The 22837-nt window shown below is 35.1% G+C and overlaps 1 protein-coding gene across 1 annotated transcript; it reads left to right on the plus strand.

The window, feature by feature from the left end:
• Positions 1–773: 773 nt before the first annotated feature.
• Positions 774–21966, plus strand: LOC117394301 (homeobox protein MOX-2-like). Its single transcript, XM_033992427.3, has 3 exons — positions 774–1549; positions 14570–14742; positions 21326–21966. Exons 1-3 carry the CDS (start codon positions 1051–1053, stop codon positions 21542–21544), a joined length of 891 nt encoding a protein of 296 aa, XP_033848318.2. The 5' UTR covers positions 774–1050; the 3' UTR covers positions 21545–21966.
• Positions 21967–22837: the final 871 nt, after the last annotated feature.

The raw sequence follows: 22837 nt of genomic DNA on the forward strand, positions 1-22837 counted from the left end.
TTAACCACTTAAAAAATATCATTTGAATGTACAAGTTATTTTTCAATCCCTAAACACTACAACCGTGCCACACGTAACACTGTAGATAAGAAGGCTGAAAGAAAGAAACCACACGTGTATTAATATGGAATGAATGACTAAATAAACATATAACTTTACCGTGTAACTAACTGCCCTAATCTGAAATGTAAACAGAGTTTTTTTGTTTTTTTTTAACTTACCAGTGGGTTTCGGGTGTGGTGTTTCTGCAGGCAGTCAGAGAACAAATATACTAAATATACTGAGCCATAAAATTGTCAACTTATTCTAAAGATATTTTAATAAGATTAAATAAAAAGGAAAGTATGGAATTACATTTTTACACACTTCACATTCAATTTTACAGACCAAAATATTAAATATTAATGTTGGAAACTATTAATAATACCTTGTAAGCTGTACTAACATAGTGGAGGCATATCTGTTCAAAACAGAACAGCTAATTAGATATCATAGCCTGCAAATTGCTGTCAACAACTGCACAACAAACTTTTCAAATTGAACTTGAAAGTATTAAACAGCAGCATACTATACAGAGTTAAGAATATATATTGCACAGAGAACCTATATCTAAAATAAATCACACTCTTTTCTAAGATAAAGCCATTTTAATATTGCAGATTTATTGTAAATGGTATTTTGGAGGGAGATCACATGCATGTGGTCAGTACTGAGTCTCTGACCCAGCCTCCAGCTCACATTACACACTATTTATAACATCCCCTTTGCTTTCTCCCCCTTAAAGCAGCTCCTTGGAACCCCCTTCTGCTAGCTTCAACCTCCCCTCCTGTCATCTGAGAAACTCTTCAGCAGCTTATCTTGGTATGTGTGTTTATCCAATGCAGCCTGGCAACTGCTGTGAATGATTTGGATTATCTGAACTCCGTTACAAAAAAAAAGAAAAGTTGGTATCTGCTGTTTTGGGGGCTGAGCATATGAGGTGAAAACTGAAAAGGGTGTTGTAGTTTGGATCATCTGAAGTTTTCCTCTGGAACCTGACACTTGCATGCCATGGATCACACACTCTTTGGCTGCTTGCGCAGCCCCCATGCCCCTGCACAGGGCTTGCACCCGGCTTTCTCCCACTCGTCTCTAGCCCTCCACGGAAGATCAGACCATGTGTCCTACCCGGACCTGTCCACCTCCTCGCCGTCCTGTATTATAGCTGGATATTCCAATGACGAGGGCTTGTTTGCAAGTCAGCATCACAGAGGGCATCACCAGCAACACAATCAGCAGCACCACCACCACCAGGCTTTTCAGCCTAACTGGAACATTCCTCAGATGCCCTCTCCCTCAGCTGCCACCAGACATAGCCTCTGCCTTCAGCCCCCAGACTCAGGATCTCCTGATTTGGGGAGCAGACCCCCGAACCTGTGTGCCAGCACACCAAGCCTGGGTACCAGCACCCCAACAGGGGCATCTTGTGTACCAGGGGACTTTGGCAGACAGGCTCTGTCCCCAGCAGAGGCAGAGAAAAGGACTGGCAAAAGGAAAAGTGACAGCTCTGGTAAGACATAAATCTGCATACTATTAAATATATGCTATGTAAGGCAATGATTCAAGTTGGTATGTTTGCACATAATGTATGCACTTCTAAACTTTATAGTCACACATTCACAGACATGCTGACTCACAGTAAAATGATCTGCTGTAGAAATGATCTATACTTCAAAATGTCTGTATGAATATACAATACGCAATAAATATAAAAATAATAAATTAAAAAAAATACAAATATAGTAGTCTTGAATTGTGTACACAATTATGGGGAATTTGTTGTGTGTACTTGAGAACTGTGTAAAATGCAGCTTTTTTAAAACTCAAACTTACACAACCGTTTACCCACTTTGTCCTTGTCATTTAATTATATGAGACCCTGATGCTTCACCAATAGTGTTTTAACATTAATGCAAAGCTGAGTCATCTTAAAAGATTGCAGCTTTAGCTGTATTTCACAAAAAACTATGAAAAACAATAGACTGCACTTACTTTTCATTCAACTTCTATCTTCTTGGATGTTTGCACATATACTATATATATTGGACATGTTTATGCTTTGAATGTAAATGGTGCATTGTAAAAATTCAGTGTCCTGTGAAAGGATCAGTGACTTATGATAGAAACCATGCAGCCATGGTATTTAAAAGACTGCTCCTTGTATTGCTGACAAAAAAGAAGCCTCACTAACAAAAAACACTGTTTAAAAATCATAATTATACAGAAAAGATTATTATAGCCTTCATAATTATATAACAAAAATTGTAATACTTTTCGGATGGTAGTGTAAGTACAGTATGTCATTAGCTTTTATGCCCTTGCAGCTGTGAGTAGGTTACATTACTTTTTAGAGGTACTCTGCTCATAAATAATAATAATAATAATAATAATAATAATAATAATAATAATAATAATAATAATAATAATCCTTAAAAGTATACATTATTACATTTGCCTTTACCATGCTTTATGTTTATCATGTTTGCTTTACATTGACTATGATTTTAAATACTTTTTTTTTCACTTTGCGTAGTATTCTGAAGTAAAAAAAAAAAAAAAAAAAAAAAAAAAAAAGATTAAGTATATAAGGATAGCTACCCTGGATCATAATGTTCCCAATAAAGCCTTTAACTTTAGTAGTTGGCTACTCAAGTAAGCTGTTTTACGCATTTTGTAAAACACAGCATAAAAGCTACATATATTGTTTGAATTGAATAATAGGCCTATAACATATTATTTACGTTTTCAAACTGTAATAATAAACTGTAAGATGTCTGGAACATTGGTTGTTATTGCTTTCAAGTGTTTATTAACACACAAAGTAAGGCCTGTTATAGAAACTATACTGAACAGCAGGCTAAATGCTACATAACTACAAATGCATTTTAAATAGAAAATGTGAATTGGAATTAGTACAGCTTTTATTGTCCACATTACAGGATTGAGAGCCTTTAGACATACACACCCTTAAATTAGCATTCTTGGTTAATTAACAGCAGACTTTGAAAATAAAATACAGTCTTTAAGTGACTCAAGCGTGTATGAATAGCCCTGAGCAAAATCTTTTTAAATTTACACACGTTTTAGAAAGAAGTAAATTAGTAAATAAAAAATGCTTTAATATATATATATATATATAAAGAACAAAGTTTGTCTGTCTGTCTGTTCCTTTATGCATTCGGACCCCGCAGGAGCCAGTGCAGCCAAACTGTGCATGGCCTCCTCTTTCATCCAGGGGAAGGTCGAGGGCTATGTTTGGATCCAAAATTTTGACCGCCGGGGTACTTTATTTAGTAACCCCATTGTTGGATCACTACAGTAGCCATCTATCTCAAATTAAAGAAACACACAAAACCTAAAAAGAACCAAAAAAAATAAAAATAATTAAAAATGGCAAAACCCCAAAAAAAAAAGTTAAAAAAAGGGAAAGGGGTCCGAGCGCATTGTGCGACACCCAAGATCGGTAAGCTATAGGAAACCATAAGGCTACCGTTCCCCAATTTGTCACGAAATATTTAATTTCCCCGAGCAACGGCGGGTACTGTGTATTTATGTTGTACTTTGTGCACCTTTACTATTACTTTAAAGGGTTTTTTTGTTGTTTGTTTATTCTAGTGTGCATTGCATTACAATCGTGTATATATGCAGGTTTTTTAAAAGGTTTTATTAATAACTTGCAATTGTATTGAGCAAACAGTAGAAACCCTACTAGTACTTCATGTGGAATATGCAATCTAAATCACTAAAGCCAGTTCAAATATCGCTGTTCTAAATTGAGGAGATTGATACTGTACCATGACACATGAGACAACAGTTTTATGCCTACTGCTGTTTGTGTCAGTTACCTTCACTGTCAAAAGAATGCATTAAAATCATGACAAATACATTACTGTACTGCCGATAAGCTGCATACTGGGGCCTGGACCAAATCAAAACTTTGACAACCCGCTAATCACAATTAACAAAACTGAATTTAATAATGTTTTCTTTTTTTTGTATCTTATTTCTTCTACTCATAAAAAGAAAACGCTATTAAATACAGTTTTGTTAAGTGCGATTAACGGGTTGTCAAAGTTTTGATTTGGTCGCAGCCTGGGTGTTAAAAATATGAATAATGCATGATATTTAAATGTAATGCATAAAGAATACCTACACATAGCAATTTTGTTGCACAGCTTGAGTTTGCATTTTATCAAGCTTCTTGTACTTCGTTGGTTCCCGGTGTCTCAACAATCAGTTGTTAATGAACCGCAAGCGGTAGCTAGAGATTGGGTCATACAAATGACCAATAAATATAATAATAATAATGTGATATCTTGTAACAATTGTAAGTCGTCCTGGATAAGGGCGTCAGCTAAGAAATAAATAAATAGTACAAATACCAGGACAGTTCATTGTACCTCGCCTGGGAACTGGCAGAAACACGCGACCATAAGAGACTGGATTCTTGATCTTCAGGATTTCTCTGCGCTGTCAGTCGACCTGAATCTAACCTATCAATGTACATATTTATCAACGAACATTTGGAAGGTAAATCTATAAAATAAATAGAATATTCTGTGTTTGGAGAGTCGGGAGGCTTTATTTGCTATAAAAGGCAATCAATAAGAAATAGACTATTATCGTTTCTTTATTTTCCCCCCACTTTTTAGGGTGTATTCAATATACCTAAATGGTGGCAGATCTAAATGCAGCCTCCCTGCTTTTTTCAATAGACAGAAATGCTCTAAAGAGACACACATCATTGTTATGTTTGGTTTTCATAACTGTAATACACAAATGTATATTAACTCTGTAACAGTATGACAATCTGCCACTATTTAGATTGACTGACTAGACACTGTTGACTCAAGTTTACCACTTATTGAAAATACATGCAGTGATTTAAGGCCAAATGACTGATGCAATAAAAAGGCTTAATGTTAAGCAATATTTGTTAGGATTAAATTATGACATCATCATTTTTTTTTTAAAGGGAAGTTGCTAATATACATTGTCTGAATGGTGTGCGATACATTTCTTTTTTTATTAGCTTCTAGTTTGTTTTTTTTATTAGCTTCTAGTTGCTTCTGAGTGCTGTGGAATAGAAGATCCCTCAAAGTCAGTTGCCATACAGAGGCATTGAATTTGCACCTTAATAAACTTAAAACATACCATTTTAATACCTCCTTAAAAGTTTTGCCAAGATTTGACACCACCATGTAAGAAGTACATATTTTTTCTACACCTCCTAGAAAGATCTGTCCTGTACATTATATCATTTGAAACAAGTGCACTAAACTGTATTTCCAGTTTACAGCAACACAATCTCTAACTATCCATTACATATTGAAAAATCCTAATATTATTTTCGGTTCTGTACTTTTAATCAATTAATGACCACTCATGTTTTTCATCTAAAACAAAACGTTTGAATAATGATCCTGAATTATTTATATTTCAGAAGAAAGGGCTTAAAATGAGCATGGCATTTTATCAATGCAGCAATGGCAATTGATTTAATCTCATAAAAAAGTATGCTAATAGCATAAGGATTTAAAAGGTGAGTATAAAAGTTAACAGGCTTTCCTTAAAATATTATGTATGTGAAAAGGTGGCATTTTTTAGGCTGTTCACTGGGGTATCTAATTTATGATCATACATTTTTTGGCCTATTGAAAGTTTTAGCCCATTCTCTATTACTTTGACATGTCTGTCTGCTAGAACAATCTTTGAACAGTATCATTAGTAGAATTTTAAATATATTGTCCAGTGTGTATGTAGTAAAAGTTTATATTTTATTTTTATATTATATGTCACTGTACATCCTTATTTTATGTTGCAAAGGTTATGTACTATGGTATTTATTTATTATGAATTTATATGAAACATATGTTACCAGGATAAATGCCCCTGAGATTCAATACTTTTTTTTTTACAAGGGCCTCCTGGGGGGCAACAGGGCCCACACAACCTCACTGTGACATCCATACAGCTAATACAAAAAAACATACTATAAACTACTTCACATGTTATATATATATATATATATATATATATATATATATATATATATATATATATATATATATATATATAAATATATTTATATTAACAATACACTTCCATTGTCCAAACGCCAGGGAATAGGTTATTTTTCACGAGAAATTAGAATTTGCATTACAAAATAGAAATCTTATGAAGGAGTCAATGGTCGGAAAATAATCTGTAAACCTTGCCTCTTGCTAGTTTGATGAAGAAAGACAATCAGTCCAAAAACATAAACACCACACAGCTGAATATCTAGATACAACAAGTGCCTAATGTCTGATTAAGACATTTCACCTGACATTATTGGTAGGGGGTGAATACTTCTGCAAACCACTGTATGTAGGCTACTGTATATCAGCACAATTTTAAAACTGGTAAATTCCTGTAGTCCACAACCATGTAAGACATAACACGAAAGAGATACAGTATATTGAACTAAAGTGATTTATCACGATTTAAAATCATGTAGATATACACATATACTGTATGATCTTTTTTCCTCACAAATCGTATCTCTTAGTAATACTATATATTACTGCAAGGAATACAATTTTCACGTTTATGAACAATATGGCATTTATTTATGTTAATGTATTGTGTGCAAGCAACATGAGAGATTATTTTTAATTACCAAACTGAGTACATGACACCATTCCTTTAAAAAAAAAAAAAAACTTTTGTCTGGCTATTTGTGGTTAATTTTCTTCACCCTATCCTAATTTAAAAACCACAACCCTAAACCTAGAACCTTTTTTAAGTAAACATAATTGTATGTGTAACACTTTAATTTTGATTAACAACATTTTGACGTGTAAAATAATTTAATATATAAATAATTCTCCGTGATCATACATAAACTACATCTGATTGAAAACGATGTTATAGAAACATAAAAAGACAGGGGTTTAAAACAATTTACCATATAAAGAGTCGTCGATCGCACATTTTAAAGTTCATACAAAAACACAGTGGCACAAACACACACAGTCTTGCAAATAAAACCGTCACATAAAAATGTCAGTGAACCTCCCCTTCAATCAAACTGTTGCCCTGCCTTACTTTTGCCTACTTTTGTATTACTGCGCTTGCGCAATCAACTTATTTCCCGGTCAACTTATTCCCTAGGACACCAGCAGTGATCCTGGCGACAGTGTTACTTTGGTTTTTGTATGTTCTAATCACCCCAATTTTTTTTTTTTTTTTTTTTTAAATCAGCATTTTATAATACTCGCACGGATTTCCTTTGTTATTGTGTAAATATTGAAAAATACGGACACGAGTTTGAAAGAAAACACACACACACACACACTTGGCAATTACCTCGTCTCCACGACGTCTGCAGCATCGTGCTGCATTGTTCTGTCACTGTTTGTAAAAATCCATACCGTGCCCTGGCTTGTGTCAGCACCATGCAATGCCAGCATCCTCGTACCCTACCGGCACGGTGCTGCCCAGAGCCCTGTTGTGCACAAGGCTGTATAATAACTGCACAAGAACGAAGATTAAAAAAAAAAAAAAAAAAAAAAAAAAGGTTAACAAAGAAACTGCGTGTATTATAAAATTAAAATGCTGATTAAAAAAAAAAAAAAAAAAAGTTGATTGCAGATTTTTTTTTATTTTTAAATGGGCAGAGTCGGGTAGTTGTATTATTATTATTATTATTATTATTATTATTATTATTATTATTATTATTATTATTTCTTCTGTCGAAAACCCAAAGCAAATTTAAAAACTTCAAACATCATCTTGATGCTTCTGAGATGACCTTTATAGGTCGGGCGATAGCAAACCACTCACTCCCCCTTCTCAACCCACTTGTAGTCAACAAGCGATAGCTGCTTTTGAAGGGCGAAAAGGGCTTGTTTTGGTTCTGCGCGATTTCGCTTGGAATTTTTCTTGTGTTTGTTACAGTGAATGCTTTCGCGGCCTCGTTCGCTAAGTGCTAACTTTGATTTGGTCCGGCCCTTAGTCTGGTTTGTGTGAAAATAATGTTTATATTAGAAATGCTTTTTATCAATTTAAGGTTTTTATCATTGCAACCTAACCTTGCCAGAACAGTTGAATTTAAGATTTTTCCACTGTGTCATCTATTCCTTCTACCCAAATACATTTAATAAGCACAGTAGATATTTTGAGATAAAGTGGCACAGTTAAATGACAGTGATAAAGTAATGTACAGTAAAACCTGACATTTAATAACATACTCACTTTATAAGATTTACCAAACAAATGTTACCACCATTTTCTGGAGATTTTGTTTTTCTTTCTAAAGCTATATTTCTATAGTATATATAGTATTTTTGTGTGTTTTACAGATCCTTGGTGCTCTGTTCAGACTTTTTTAAAAATATGTTTTCAGTTTGTTTTACAGCTCCTCAGTGCACTGTTAAGACTTGTTGTGTTCGTTCCTAATTAGCTGTGCCATAGCTTTTATTTTAAAAAGTAATACATGTTTGGGATCAAGCTAGATTGATAACAGAATTGAAACTTGAATCAGATTAAATTGGTATTTTGTATTCGCATGAATTTACTTGATTATTAAAAACAAAACAAAACAAAACAAAAAACAGATTCATGAAACAAGGCTTTGCTATTGGATGATGTCATCTCAAATATCTTAATATGGGATGATTCACCATTGGATTTAGAGCAGAAAACATTTAGCAGTGTAGCTATTATTACACAGATTTATATCTACAGAACTGATTTAAACATTTAAGTAATAATTATGAGAAGCGATAATGCAAGTAGTATCATTCCAATGACCCTGTTTTGTGTCTGAATATAACTATGATTCAACCACAAATAAAGATAAAAAAGGTACATTGCTGTGGCTGAAAAATGGCACATCTGCTACAGATTATTGGCAAATATATAGTATATACTGGCCAACCCAGGCCTGGATGGATTTTGAAATACAACTACTAAGTAAATTAAGTGTTTTTAGTATTTTTTGTGAGCAATCACTTTCACAAGCATCCTGTTCGACAGTTATTGCTTGTGTGCACACATTGTTCTAAACTCACTGTATGCATTGATACAATGTTGCTTTGTTACATATTGCACTAGTTTCATTTATAGGCATATATGTTCCTGCTATAGTGTAAATGTATCAAAAGCAGCCCCTGCAGCTTACACTAACTACATATTCAGGAATCACTTTATTTTACTGGCCACCTTTTTAGTTAGTTAACAGTTAACAGCTAGTTTACTAAAATGTTTTATGTAAATGTTTTTCAGTTTGTTTAAAGGCATTTTAAAGACAAAAAATGCTTTAAAAGTTTATAAATACATTAACTAACCATGAAAAACAATGATTTGGTTCTTAACAGTTAAAGAACTAAAATAATTGATGGTTTGTTACTCAGATAGGACTGCCAAATATGAAGTGAATAAATACATTATTATACAACCATTTTTGAATGACCATATCATACAGATTTTTGTTTCATGTGGCAGCATGGTACAACACTATACAAAGACATAAAGATTGGTGCAGAAGAAAAGCTAACTAAAGCCCAAAAGTATTGGTACTTTCAACAGACTAGCATGGATGATGACATACTCATACATGTCAACACTGAGTTTTCAAAATAAGGTTTTGTAAACGGAAATCTTAGTAGCCTGAATTAAAGTGAATACCTACATAAGGCAAAAGCGTACAGCTATACCACTTGGTAGAATGATAGACTGTGATACGGTCTTCATCTAATTGCTTTTAAAAAGGAAAAATATCAAACGGAAAAACAACCATGAAATGCTTCACAATCAAATTCTCTCCTGGCCCCTGAGGTAGTTGTAGGTGGCTGATTTGGGAGCAGCCAATGCTTTATAAACATGCCCACCGTAGTTGATTTTACACGACAGCAAAGCATACACAGTTGCCATTGCATTGTAACTTTCATCACGCAACAAACCTAAAGGATGCTATGGCACCTACTTTATAACAAGAAGAAAAGTCCATCATAAAAAAAGAAAAAAAAAATGCACAGCAACGTTATTAATTACACTGCACATGTGACGGATCACTAATACCACTGTCAGTAACATTTCATATCTTCTCATTTAAACCAACACACTATTGCTGTATGTTAACACGTTATCAATCAATTTGAATTTCTAAAGCAATGATGCTGAAATTGCCAATAGAAGCGCCTTTCACTATTTGTGAGACTTTTCTGCAGAGTACTTTACAATTTGTGAGTCTGGGAACATGTCTACTGTGAGGCGCTGTTTCAGACAAAAGGCAAAGGGTCATGTTTTTGGCGCGCAAGGAATCAGGTTGCAGTGCAAAGGATTATGGGATATATAGAGCTTGGGAGAAATGCTTCTATTGAGTCAATGGAGCCCTGTCATATTTCGCTGGTTTTATTTTGCAGAGTTTCGCTATGTTAAAAAAAAAAATGCATCAAACTTTTGAAGCACATTTCACTTTTGCCCAAGGTCTCTTGAAGAAAACTGCAACATTGACAAATTATGACAGTACGGAATTATTATGAAAAATGCTATTTTTTGAGCACAGTCCCATATTGTTATGCATGCGCATTGTCTGAAACGGCGCCCTCTCGCTGCAACTTGATTCATTGCATGCCGAAAACATGACCCTTCACTCGCTGTATTTGACATACTTTTCTCTGAAACGGCACCTCATTGTCCAATACAGATTTGTTAAACTAGTCACATGTAAAGGTCTTTGCATATGTAACTTTCTTGGTCTGCATTTTTCCTTTGGCAATGAAAGATGTTATTAATTGAATTACTGATTAATTGAATTACTGATTAATTGAATTACTGGTGTTTTTGTGATCTCTCATGCTTACCACAAACATAATTCTTGCTCCCAGGTCCAACCGTTAAAATCAGTCCTGCATAGTTTACAGAAAGTATGCCTCTTTCCAACATAGTTTAGGATTACGTGAGAACATGTTGTTGTCCAAGAAGCTTGAAATTTGCATCAATATTTATGTGATGTATGTGAACTTGCCACAGGGCTCCCCTGGGTCCTAAACCCTGCTAGGTACAGACAGGGATTGCAGTAACCACAGACAGTACATTTATTTTGCAGAAATTAAAGGTTTGCTGACATAAAGGGGTTTAACAGAGTTTTGAGCAAAATATGGGAGAAAATCTGTCCCGGGAGTTGTTCAGGAGGCGGGTCCAAAAAAATGGGAGAGTGAAAAGCAATATGACCAGACATTACATTACAAAACCTATGTTCTCAAATGTTTATTTTTTATCTTGATCTGCAACAATGTTCGAATGTGAACAGAAAAGTTCAATAGACCTAGTCTGCGACCAAATCAAAACTTTGACAACCCGCTAATCGCACTTAACAAAACTGTATTTAATAGCGTTTTCTTTTTATGAATAGAAGAAATAAGATACTTACAAAAGTTTTGTTAAGTGCGATTAGCGGGTTGTCAAAGTTTTGATTTGGTCCCAGCCCTAATTAGATAGCGCTTTAGATTATACAGTATTAATAGTCGTGTAATTACATTGTAATACACGGATACATTTATATGGTTCTTGCTTGATGTGTTAACAAATTATTATTATTATTATTATTATTATTATTATTATTATTATTATTATTATTATTATTATTATTATTTATCTCATAGCAGACACCCTTATCCAGGGCAACTTACAATTGTTACAATATATCACATTATTTTTACATACAATTACATTATTTTTTACACTTTATTTTTTACATACAATTACCCATTTATACAGTTGGGTTTTTACTGGAACAATCTAGGTAAAGTACCTTGCTCAAGGGTACAGCAGCAGTGTCCCCCACCTTGGATTGAACCCACGACCCTCCGGTCAAGAGTCCAGAGCCCTAACCACTACTCCACAAAATTAAATGGGAATAGTCTTTTGAATTACATTTTATTATCTGATCTAATTACATGCAACACCATGTAATTCCCATATAATTACACATTTATTCCACCCATTGTTACTATGTATGGGAAGGAAATGTTAGTAGTTACATGGCTATTATTATGTTATTACTTGGTTATGTACAGCATGCCCGGTAATCTAAAGTGCTAGCACTATTTGTATATCACTAACACTTATCATATCAAAGTATGTAACGGTTAGATAATTAATTAACAATTAGTGGCACCAAGTTAATGTGTCTACATAATAATATATCTAATCTGCATGCTAAATTGAATTCTAAACTAGACTATCAATAGTGCTTGGTTGGTGCTGTTGGACCTAAGTTAAATTCTTTTTGTAAGGTCTTAGGCAGCATTCACACTGGGTCAGTTTCAAATGGACTGGTTCTTTTCGTTTGAAACAATGTATCAATTTGCTTGCTGTTCACTTATCTGCGAGTTCATTTGGATACGAGCTAAAGTTTGTTTTTTTGGTTATTTTCCAATTTTTTCCAGGACCGAATTTGTGTTTACAATGTAGTGTCCAAGTGCGCTCGACTCGTTTATATGGTGTGTGAACTGGATGTTTACAATGTCCTGCAAGGCATATTAAAATATGGCAGCTATTGATTTATTGCTCTGATTTTTAATAGCATGTTTTATTGCTGTGGAGGAAAGAACTGGGGAAGCACTTTGCTAATTTAATGAATACATTTCTTGAATGCCTAATGACAGTAGGAGAAAAGTACAGTATACTCAATTCTGCACTTTTCTACTGTCGGCATTAAACAAAGTAATTTGAGAAAATACTAAATATATTTTACTGTTTTTATGAGTTTTGTCCCGTTCGCCTTGGATTTTGGTGGCTGATTACATTTCTGTCAGAGCTTTAGTTTCTCATACTATCCATACAGTTTAGGATTACCAGATTTCCAGAGTGAAAAAATGGGAAGTTTTTTTTTTCAACTCACTGTTGAGTTGAGTATTTATATCATTGAAATAAGTTTAAATCACATGTACATGTCTTCAACCCAGTTTCTACTATATGTTTAACCAGATTGTTTTAAACAAAAACATGTTTATAACATTAACATCTTTTTCTATTCTATGATATAAGTTACATAACAAATTACAGTTATAAATTGATTTCATATAAAAAGTGTATATAATAAATATTTGTAACGTGGCTTATGTGTTTCCATAGATGTTCAGAAGTTCAGCACTCTTCTTACCCACAATTGTGTTTCATTATTGCTGTCTAATTGTGGTTTGGGATGCATCCAATAAACAGTTAGGAGACAATTGTAAGAAAATATTTACGGAGAATCACAATTTAATAAAACTGGTCCAGTGTTTATCACAAACAGATAATCATTCGGCTAAATCAAAGCACACAAAATTCCTGTAGCAAAATCTATAAAGATAACAATATGGATATACAACTAATTACTAACAAAGTAATATTTCTTTGTCATCAGTAATAGAAAACTTGACATACTTTGCAATGTGCAGAGTGATGTTTCTATATTTACAGGAAGTTTGTTCTTAAATTGTTTGTTCTTGATGCCCCTATCTTGACACTGTCCCACACATGACATTGAACTACCTATCAAACTTTAACCTTATTCTTCCAAACATATATTGTATCCACTGGGCCCTAACCTCAAGGGGGTTTACAATAGCAGTAATGTTTAAATGAGGTCAATGTTTTATAGGTCACTCTGTGCCGCATGCTGAGATACTCAAGAATGAACTGTTTTGCAAAGCTAAAAATCCTTAATGATGGATTCCTAGTGGGACTTTCCATTAAACTGATGCTAGCTTATAACATTAACTATCCTCTGTCCTGTGCCTTTAAGGATTTTATCATGATTACAACAAACAAGCAACTCTGTTGTGTCTTTTGTACCCACTTGGATAGTACTGTAGATCAGTACTTCCCAAGACTACGGTTTGCACTTTGCTCCAGTACAGTAATTGTCTTCAGTCAGCAGAGCAGTTAGACCCTGGATGGAATATGCTGACAGACAGTAAATCTGATTTTTTACTCCAACGTTACAATTGAAAAATATCTATAAAAGCAGAACAAATAAACATAAAATGATATCTCAAGAAATGCATTTTTTTTTAAAAAAAAAAAGAGCAATGTGATTTATTGTGATGTTAGGAGTCTTGTTTTTTTGGAATCATACAAAGAAACAGCTTGATGAATTGGGGGCAATTATAATTAAATAAATGTTACTACTTTTTCCACACTGAAAATTATAAGGCAATTTATTCCTAACTGAAAAATATATATAAAAAAAGCTTATCCCATACTGAATATATAAAAGCAATTAATTCCACATTGAACGATATAAAAGCCAACGTATGATGTGACTACAGCTGCTAAAACCCAGTTCCACATGTTCAGAATCACACATCTCAAAGCCACTTGCAACCAGTTAAAGTGTGAATAAACAATAGCAGAATAATAAAAGTGATTGACAACCCTAATTGTTTCACTTACCTGATTTTCTTTCTTCCTTCACTCTTTTCATGCATGCACCTGCAGTTTATCACATTACATTTTATATGGTGACTGGAAAATGTTCTGTTTCTAATTTCAGACTCCCAAGATGGGAACTACAAGTCAGATGTGAGCAACAAACCCAGGAAAGAAAGGACAGCTTTTACCAAGGAACAGATCAGAGAGCTTGAAGCGGAATTTGCCCATCACAATTACTTGACAAGACTGAGAAGATATGAAATAGCTGTGAATCTAGATCTCACGGAAAGACAGGTATGATTAATATTTACAATAATAATCATGTAAAGGTGATTCAGTTCTCCTAAGTTATTGTGGGGAATTGCTGCAGTGAGTGAGCGCAATTAGACATTCTAAATTGGGGAGAAAAGTAGGGTAAAATAATTGGGCACAGTAAATTTTAAAACACATACATAAATAATACAAAAATAAATTAATACTTTATTATATGTCTATGTGCCTGTGACTCAAATTCACATGGTCTTCAACCCTGAAAATGTCTTTCTCACATTGCTGTTTGGAAGGAAGGAATGATGCCATTACAAGAGCCATAATATTCAGCTACCACATATATTTAACCCATTTCTCAGTTGATAATCCCACGCTATGAACTTGACTGAACTCTAACTCAGGAAGATTAATGGTCCCTAGAAACTCCTTACCCATTCCATCCCAATGCCAAGGCCGTTAAAGCTGCAGATGGTGGCCAGATTTTTATTATTCAGGAAGACACAGTGAGGGTGTATATTATTGACCCTGGAATACATTCTCAAATCCCCAAGATGAAAAGGTAAAAGCAATTATTTTACATTTTGGTACCAATATAGTGCCTTCTCTTCAATGTAAACTGAAGAGACTTCCTTTACAATGTTAGTCAAGTAAAAAAAGGCCATATGTTTTCTATTTGTGAACAAAATACTTACTCTAACTAAGTGGCGGTTCACTCTGAGAAAACATGTGTATACCAGCAAAAATTGGCAAAAAAAAGCAGTTAAAAAAAAGGCCAAAAGCAATTTCTCTTCCTTTGCTTTTAAGATACAGTAGCAAACATTTACTGGTAGTTTCATTTAAGAATTTCTTATCAGTATTTATATGTTGCTCTTTCATATTATTTTGCACTTTTCTACACAGTTTCTTGGCTCTTCTTTCAGCCAGGTAACAGACAGGACCAGCAAAGCTCTGTCTAGCACACAACTAACTTCTAGAGGACATATAGAATTACGAGAACAAATCCCCAAAGTGCTTAGAATCTCTGGAAACTAATGCGTGTTTCTCATTGTCTCTAATTATCCCATTACAATGTTTCTTTACAGTTTCATTAATATTAATTATGACTACTACTAATTGTAATGGAAATAGATGTATAGTAGCAAATTAAACATTTGCTCTAGACATTAACATGACATAACCTGAGTAAGGCCTGTCAGTTTGGCCTCCATTCAGACATACAGCTATGGCCAAAAGTTTTGCATCACATAGAATTTTAGGATAGAGATATAATTAAAAAACAAAAACTTTAGGAACATAATTTAGATCTTTTATTTAATATATAAAAGAAACTACAAAATGATGTTGCAAGAGTCCCAGAAGCCATAATAGTAGTACAGTATTTCATGTTAAATTTTGAAATGTCATTTTTTAATTTGTGTCAGTTTTTGGTTAAGTATATGGAAAACTACAAAGCGGAATGTAATTCAATATGTTAACGTAACATTATTCAGCAGGTTTCATTGGACTTTATGAAGCAAAATTTGTTCATTCTATAGGGTGATGCAAAGTGTTTCGCCATAGCTATACATATCTGGATCCTGTATCTAGGTTTGTGTGGTCATGTGTTGACTATACTCCTAGAAAACTTCCCTCAGCAAGATCCAAAATAGACCACAGATTGCCCAGTATGGCATGTTACTTATAGCAATAGCACCGCCATCTGTATCTTTTTCATTGGGTGACCTATCTATCTATTAATTAAACAAGAAAAACTGTGGCCCCATGGTAATTTGCACAAACTTTGCAAATGCATGGGACACTAATGGGATTCGACAAAAGTTCAAAAGGTCATCAGTATTGTATGTGTTCTATCTGCCATTACTGTTTATTTGTACAGCTGAAACAAAAAGGAAGACATCATGGTTATGAAAATCGAACCTGCATTTCTTTCCTTAAAAACAATGTAAAAACTGCAGGGAGGGTCCTGTTTCATTAAGTAGGACAAATGTTTTCACAAACTTGACTCTGGCAGATTTTACATATAGACTGGTTTCAGTCTGCTGTGTTGAATGGATATTTTGTATACCTTTATCCAGCACTGAATGGTTAAAATATGTATTTCACAAAATATTTTAAATAAATAATCATAATAGTATATAACAACAAAAAAGACCAACATTCAAGTTTGTGGTGAGCAGGAGAAAGAATCACCTATCCTCTAATGATTTAATGTTGAAATACTTGATACAAAAAACTGGACTAACTGAGTAGAAAATGTACAGCATGCCTAAAAGCAGCTGAAGGGTCATAAATATTTGTTTTTGGTGTTCTAGGTCAAAACCTTAACCTGTCACTGTGGTATTTACAATCAATAATAAGCCATGTATCATCAAAACCCAACATAAATGCTCAGGTTATCAGGTTTCTCTCTAACCCCATGATCACAGGGGCACGGCAGTGTTCCTTAAAATAAATCAGACGGGACAAACCTTTTCCAAAGTCCCGTGGAGATACATAGCACAGGGTCAAGCAGCGTCAACCTTTTTAAGCAACAGCTTAATCATCAGTCTGGGAGACGTAAATACTAAACAACTTGTCGACTAAGGGAAAGAAGGAAAAGTTTGAAGCCAGAGAGCAGATGTGCCTAATATATCAGTCTATAATTGCTGGTATACAAATAGCTGCCAAATGCAAACATTCGAATCTTCCTCTCCACATATTGAGCCTGATTTTGGAAAGGGGTTTCATTTTCTGTGGAAATGGCAAAAACTGCTGAATTTTTCCACCTGTTAATACGTTAAAAGATAGCTGCCTATTTTCTAACGTGATCCTCTGTTTTATGCGCCGGCGGATCACATTTCATGCATAATTTTCTGTGGTTCTAAGTCAATAGGTAATGAGCATTTAAGCGGTTTTATCCATCAAAATAATACTTCCGGTTCAATTGTGTTAGCAAATGCTAAATAAACACAATCGAAATTTGTACCAGACCTGCGGAAAAATGAGTCAAAAAGCAAATGCAAACACAAGGGCAAATTCTTATTTTTATTCAGTCCTACCAGTCGCGTATTTAATTAGGACAACATAAAACAAACAAACAAATTATGGGAGTTATAGGTTTGAAAGGAGGTATAACTGCAGTGTATGAAAATGAATGAAAAGTTTTTTTTGGATGTACACAAAAAGTTTAAATGAATAATTTAGCATTTATTTCAGGCACTTAATGTTTTCTCTCAACACAGATGAAGACAGGCTTTATATAATATGTGCTGAAATAAATAATTTTTTAATCAAGTAAACCTTTTGTATATCGAAATTCTGAATAATGATTTCCATTACATGAGAGTAGGTGTTAAAACTTCATTCTGATATTGGACTCAGCTCTTGCTAAGATAAACAGCAACTAAGACATAGCTTAGTTTACTGTAAACTAATGTGATCCATCTGCATTTCCTTCCATCTGATGATGTAGATATCCCTCTGTCTGGTGTTGATGGCTGAAGTGTAATGCTGGCTCCAGGGATCAGCCTATTTTGCCTCCCTGGGCATCAGCACACAAAGGCTGCAATGCTGGCTCCAGGGATCACCCACTGAGCGGCCTCCCTAGCGCATCAGCATGACAACCGTCTGCACTGAGCTGAGTAGGGTACTTCTCTGGGGTCTTCAAGTGAGCACCTTCCATCCTTGGTGTTTCGTCGACTAGCCCACAACACCTTAAGAGGGCTCGACAGTGATTCTCGCGTCCCAGCATCACCCCCCTCCGTCCCCCATTCAGCTAAGCCCAGCTTACTTACCTTCCTTTACATCGACGTTGCTTTCTTTCTACAATGCTTCAGGTCCCCAACCAGAATCTTTTCATCTCAACCAGAGCCAGTTGCTGCTGCTTAACATGAGTTCTTCACTATGCATCGTAATTCTTGACCACTGAATCTGATGTCTCTGAGAAACCGGTTTGTGGAGTGGTCCACAAATCCTCGACACCCCACCTCCACTGGGTAAACCTGGACTCTCCATCCTCGCTGTTCCGCTTCAGCAGCCAGTTGTGCGTACCAAAGTTTCTACCTTTCATATGCCTCATCCACAGCATCCTTCCATGGCACTGTTAACTCTACCAGGTGAACAAGGCATGCTGATCCAGACCACAAGACAATATCAGGTCAAAGGTTAGTGGTGGCAATCTCAGGTGGAAAAATAAGCCGTTGTCCAACATCTGTAGCAGCTTCCAGTTATCTAGAAGAGTTTTGGTTTTAAAATTGGTGGCATGGATCCTCTCCTACCCATAGATTAAGGCTCTCTGGTGATGGGAGAACATCATATGTTGACCTGATGAGGAAACTGATCCTGCTGTGTTCCATTGTCCATAGATCTCACCAGCCGATCTTGCGTTGTTCCACACTCTCCCATCTCGTCCATCCTCCCTGTTGCCTGGTAAACTGCCTTTATGCACCTCATCCTCTCATTCTGCTTTTGCACCTCGTTGACTACCAGCATCCTCCGTTGATCTGGGGCTGTTTTGTGCCATGTAGGAGGAGCTGAACTGAGACCAAAGCACCCTCTTCCATGCTGTATTGTCCCATGATATCACTGATACGAAGGGCAGCCTTTGCATCTTCCACAGCTTCCTTTGCTGCCCACTTCCAGTTTTCAACACAGGTGCTGCCTCCCTCACACATTCGTCGTGTGACTCTACCAATGTCATTTCCTATCAAACCTTGGTGCACTTAAACTCCTCAGTTAGGAACTCATGTGGTATTGAACCGTATGCATTACCTAAATCCAGGAAATGTCACATGGAGCTCCTTCCTATCCTTTTTAGCTGTTTGAATTTGCTGCCAGATCACACTGATGTGCTCTAAGCATCCTGGGAAACTAGCTACCAGAATACTGGCTTTCTGTACTGAAGTGTCAATGAAACAGTTCTTAAATCTCTGAGCAATAATGCTGAAGAAAATCTTGCCTTTCACATTTAACAGGAAAATAGGGTGAAAATGATTGATACTCGTAGAGTCTTTTTCTTTGGGTATAAAGACCCCACCTGCTCAGCTCCATGCTCATGGTACAACATGTTTTTCCCATGCTACTTTCATCACTTCCTACAGGATTCGTAGAACACCAGAGACACTCTTGTACACTCTGTATGGAACTCCATTAGGCCCAGGAGATGATGACCCCCTTTTTCACAGCTTGCTCTACATCTTTCCACTTAGGTGCACAGTCCTCCATTTGGTATTCTAGTGGATTGATAGGTGGGATGTCTGAAGGCTCCTGCCTTTTTGAATCTGTGTGCGTTTTCTCGAGATATCTCTGCAGCTCAGACTTCATTGCTTTTAGTGTGCCATTTTTCTCCCTGGTGAATTAGAATGGGTCTTTATAAAAGTTAGTTCTCGCACGCTCCTTTTTGCAGCGTTTCCATAGGCACTCAGCTCTGCGCAATGTTGCAAGCTTATCTTTTATGACCCTTTGTAATAGATTGAGTGCCTCCTTCTGATTTTGTTCTGCTCTCCTGCATTGCTTCCTCAGCTGCCTCCTTTCTCTAACTAAGCGCTCAATCTCCTGCTGCCGTCTAGACTTTCCAGGAATAGTTTGTACTTTCTCCTTTCTTTTTTCCACTCCACAATACTGTATTGTTAAACTGAAGACAGTCCCTGAAGAGAAATGAAAGCTAACTTACTTTAAGGAATGTATTGTATTTATAGTATGTTCATCCACAACTTTAAACACTCTATTATAAATCCTAGTTAAAACTAAAAACAACTGTGTACAATTCTACTCAAATACCATGTTTATATTAGGTGGATGGTTTGGTCATTTTATTTAAAAGCATATGTCTGCAACGTATTTATTACCGCATTGACACCATGCTGAAATTGGCTAGCTTCTTATTCGCTAATATGTATTATTATTATTATTATTATTATTATTATTATTATAATTATTATTATTATTATTATTATTATTATTATTGTTATTATTATTATGCACAAATGTAGCTAAATTTGGATAAGTAACTGGGCCCTGGGGTATTTCAGGGGATAAATCGTCTCAGGCTGCTCATTTCAAAGTTAATACAAACACAGGACGGAACCCCTGTACGTCTGAATCAGTGGGAAAAACAGGGGTGCAGAAAAAAAACAGTTGGACCTCCTATGAAAATAACCCCCATTATGTAGTGTTTCCCTGCTTAGTTAATCTATTTCAAAGAAGCCATGGGAAGCCATTTATAAGCACTTAGTATTTTAAAGATGAGAAAATATGTTGAGGATTTGTTTTTATAAATAACTGAATTATTTGCAAAGTTGTTTGAGAAATACATCTGGAACATAAAACTTGGTGTAATGTCTTTATTATTATTTGATATTATAATTTAGGTGTTATTGTTTGCTATGGTTACATTATTTTAAATTTATTTTTCTGTAAAGGAATGCCAAATCTGAATGGCAGAGTCTGCCCAAGCATGTCAATACTAATCTGAACTTCCTTTATTTAATTGAAAGTGGTGATTACTAATTCAGTTCTTCATAGCTTTTGATCAATATTTCTTGTGGAATACAGTCAGAAATAAGTGCGCTTACACCAAGGGCTAGAACCATGTGATCCTTTCTCATATCACTTTCCTGTTTTCTTCCAGGTAAAGGTTTGGTTTCAGAACCGGAGAATGAAGTGGAAGCGAGTGAAAGGAGGCCAGCAAGGAGCTGTGTCTCGAGAGAAAGAACTTGTGAATGTGAAAAAGGGAACGCTGCTTCCGTCTGAGTTCTCAGGGATGGCAGGGCTCCACCATTCAGCAGATTCCTTAGCAAACGAGGATAGTCATGACAGTGATCACAGCTCCGAGCATGCGCACTTATGACGCACCACAGAAACCAGCGTCCATACTCAGGAAAGACGTGTAACGAAGGATAAACCTATCTGTAAAAAATAATGAAAAAAATACTTTGTATAAATGTATAAAAAGAGAGAAAATGATAGCTATTTCTAAAAACCAAAAACAGGCCTGTAAAATCTGTTTTGCTTATATTAGAAACCTGGGAAAAGTGCCTTCAAATTGCAGAATCTGAAGAAGCCAATGTCTTTTGAACATTCCATATTTTGTTCTATTCAACGACAATGGGCAGGTTTATTCTTTGGCTTGCACTGTTTAAAACATGCCTTTATCATTTTCGACTGTCTGACAGTTATGTAATAATAAAAAAAGAGGTGCAGCAAATACTTGTTCAGCTAAAACTAAAAATGTAATAATTCTGTAAATAAATATCACTTTTCTTATCTTCACTCGACAATCATTTCCTATTTGCATTATACCAATCCATAAAGTAATAAAAAATGCTAGTTGCTAATGTTGCTAATCTGATTGTTTTTTTGTTTGTTTTTTCCACAAAGAAATTACTTTTAAGGTTTTTTCTTTTCATCATAATCAATACCGACATAATTTCTGAATACTGTGGTTACAGGCTACAGAATACTATCATTGAACCCTCGGTCTAGGGTTAAGCCTATGATTAAAACCTTGCTTTATTTATGAAGGAGTTCTGTTCATAAAGGTACTGCATACAGCATACCTGAAATACATTTTAGAAATATTATCGGAGGTTGTAGGCTAGGGATAACCACGAGCGGATACAATTTGAATTGATGCTACAAATGAAAACCCCCCATCCTGCAGAGTAGGGAATATACAGGTGGCTGCATGTCTAAAATAAAAACCAATAATTAAAACATGTTGTTAGAAATCTTTTAATTTATAATATAACACCAAGATGCCCTTACACCCAATAAACATGTAATGATGAAAATAAGACTTAAACAACACATAAATATTCTCCATGTTTATAATGTTACTTACTTTATTGAGGTTAACAAGAGTTGCATACAATGCTTTTCTATACAGTACATATCAGACTTACAATGCTTCTCTGTGTTTTCACTTTGATTTCACTTTGCTTCTACCATGACAGACCTTAAGAACCGTAACATTTTTTAATGAGACCTTCTTATATGTTATAAAATGGAGACCCATAATTTTGCCATCCATTTTTTTTAAAATGGCAATTGCCAGCTGATCGTCCCTGGTAGCCTGCATAAGATGTCATCAACTGAACTGCAAAAATAAAATGCCTTGGTTGTTGTATAACAATAATACTCC

The sequence above is a fragment of the Acipenser ruthenus genome, chromosome 3 (genome assembly GCF_902713425.1).
Source record: "Acipenser ruthenus chromosome 3, fAciRut3.2 maternal haplotype, whole genome shotgun sequence".
Classification (NCBI taxonomy): Eukaryota; Metazoa; Chordata; class Actinopteri; order Acipenseriformes; family Acipenseridae; genus Acipenser; species Acipenser ruthenus.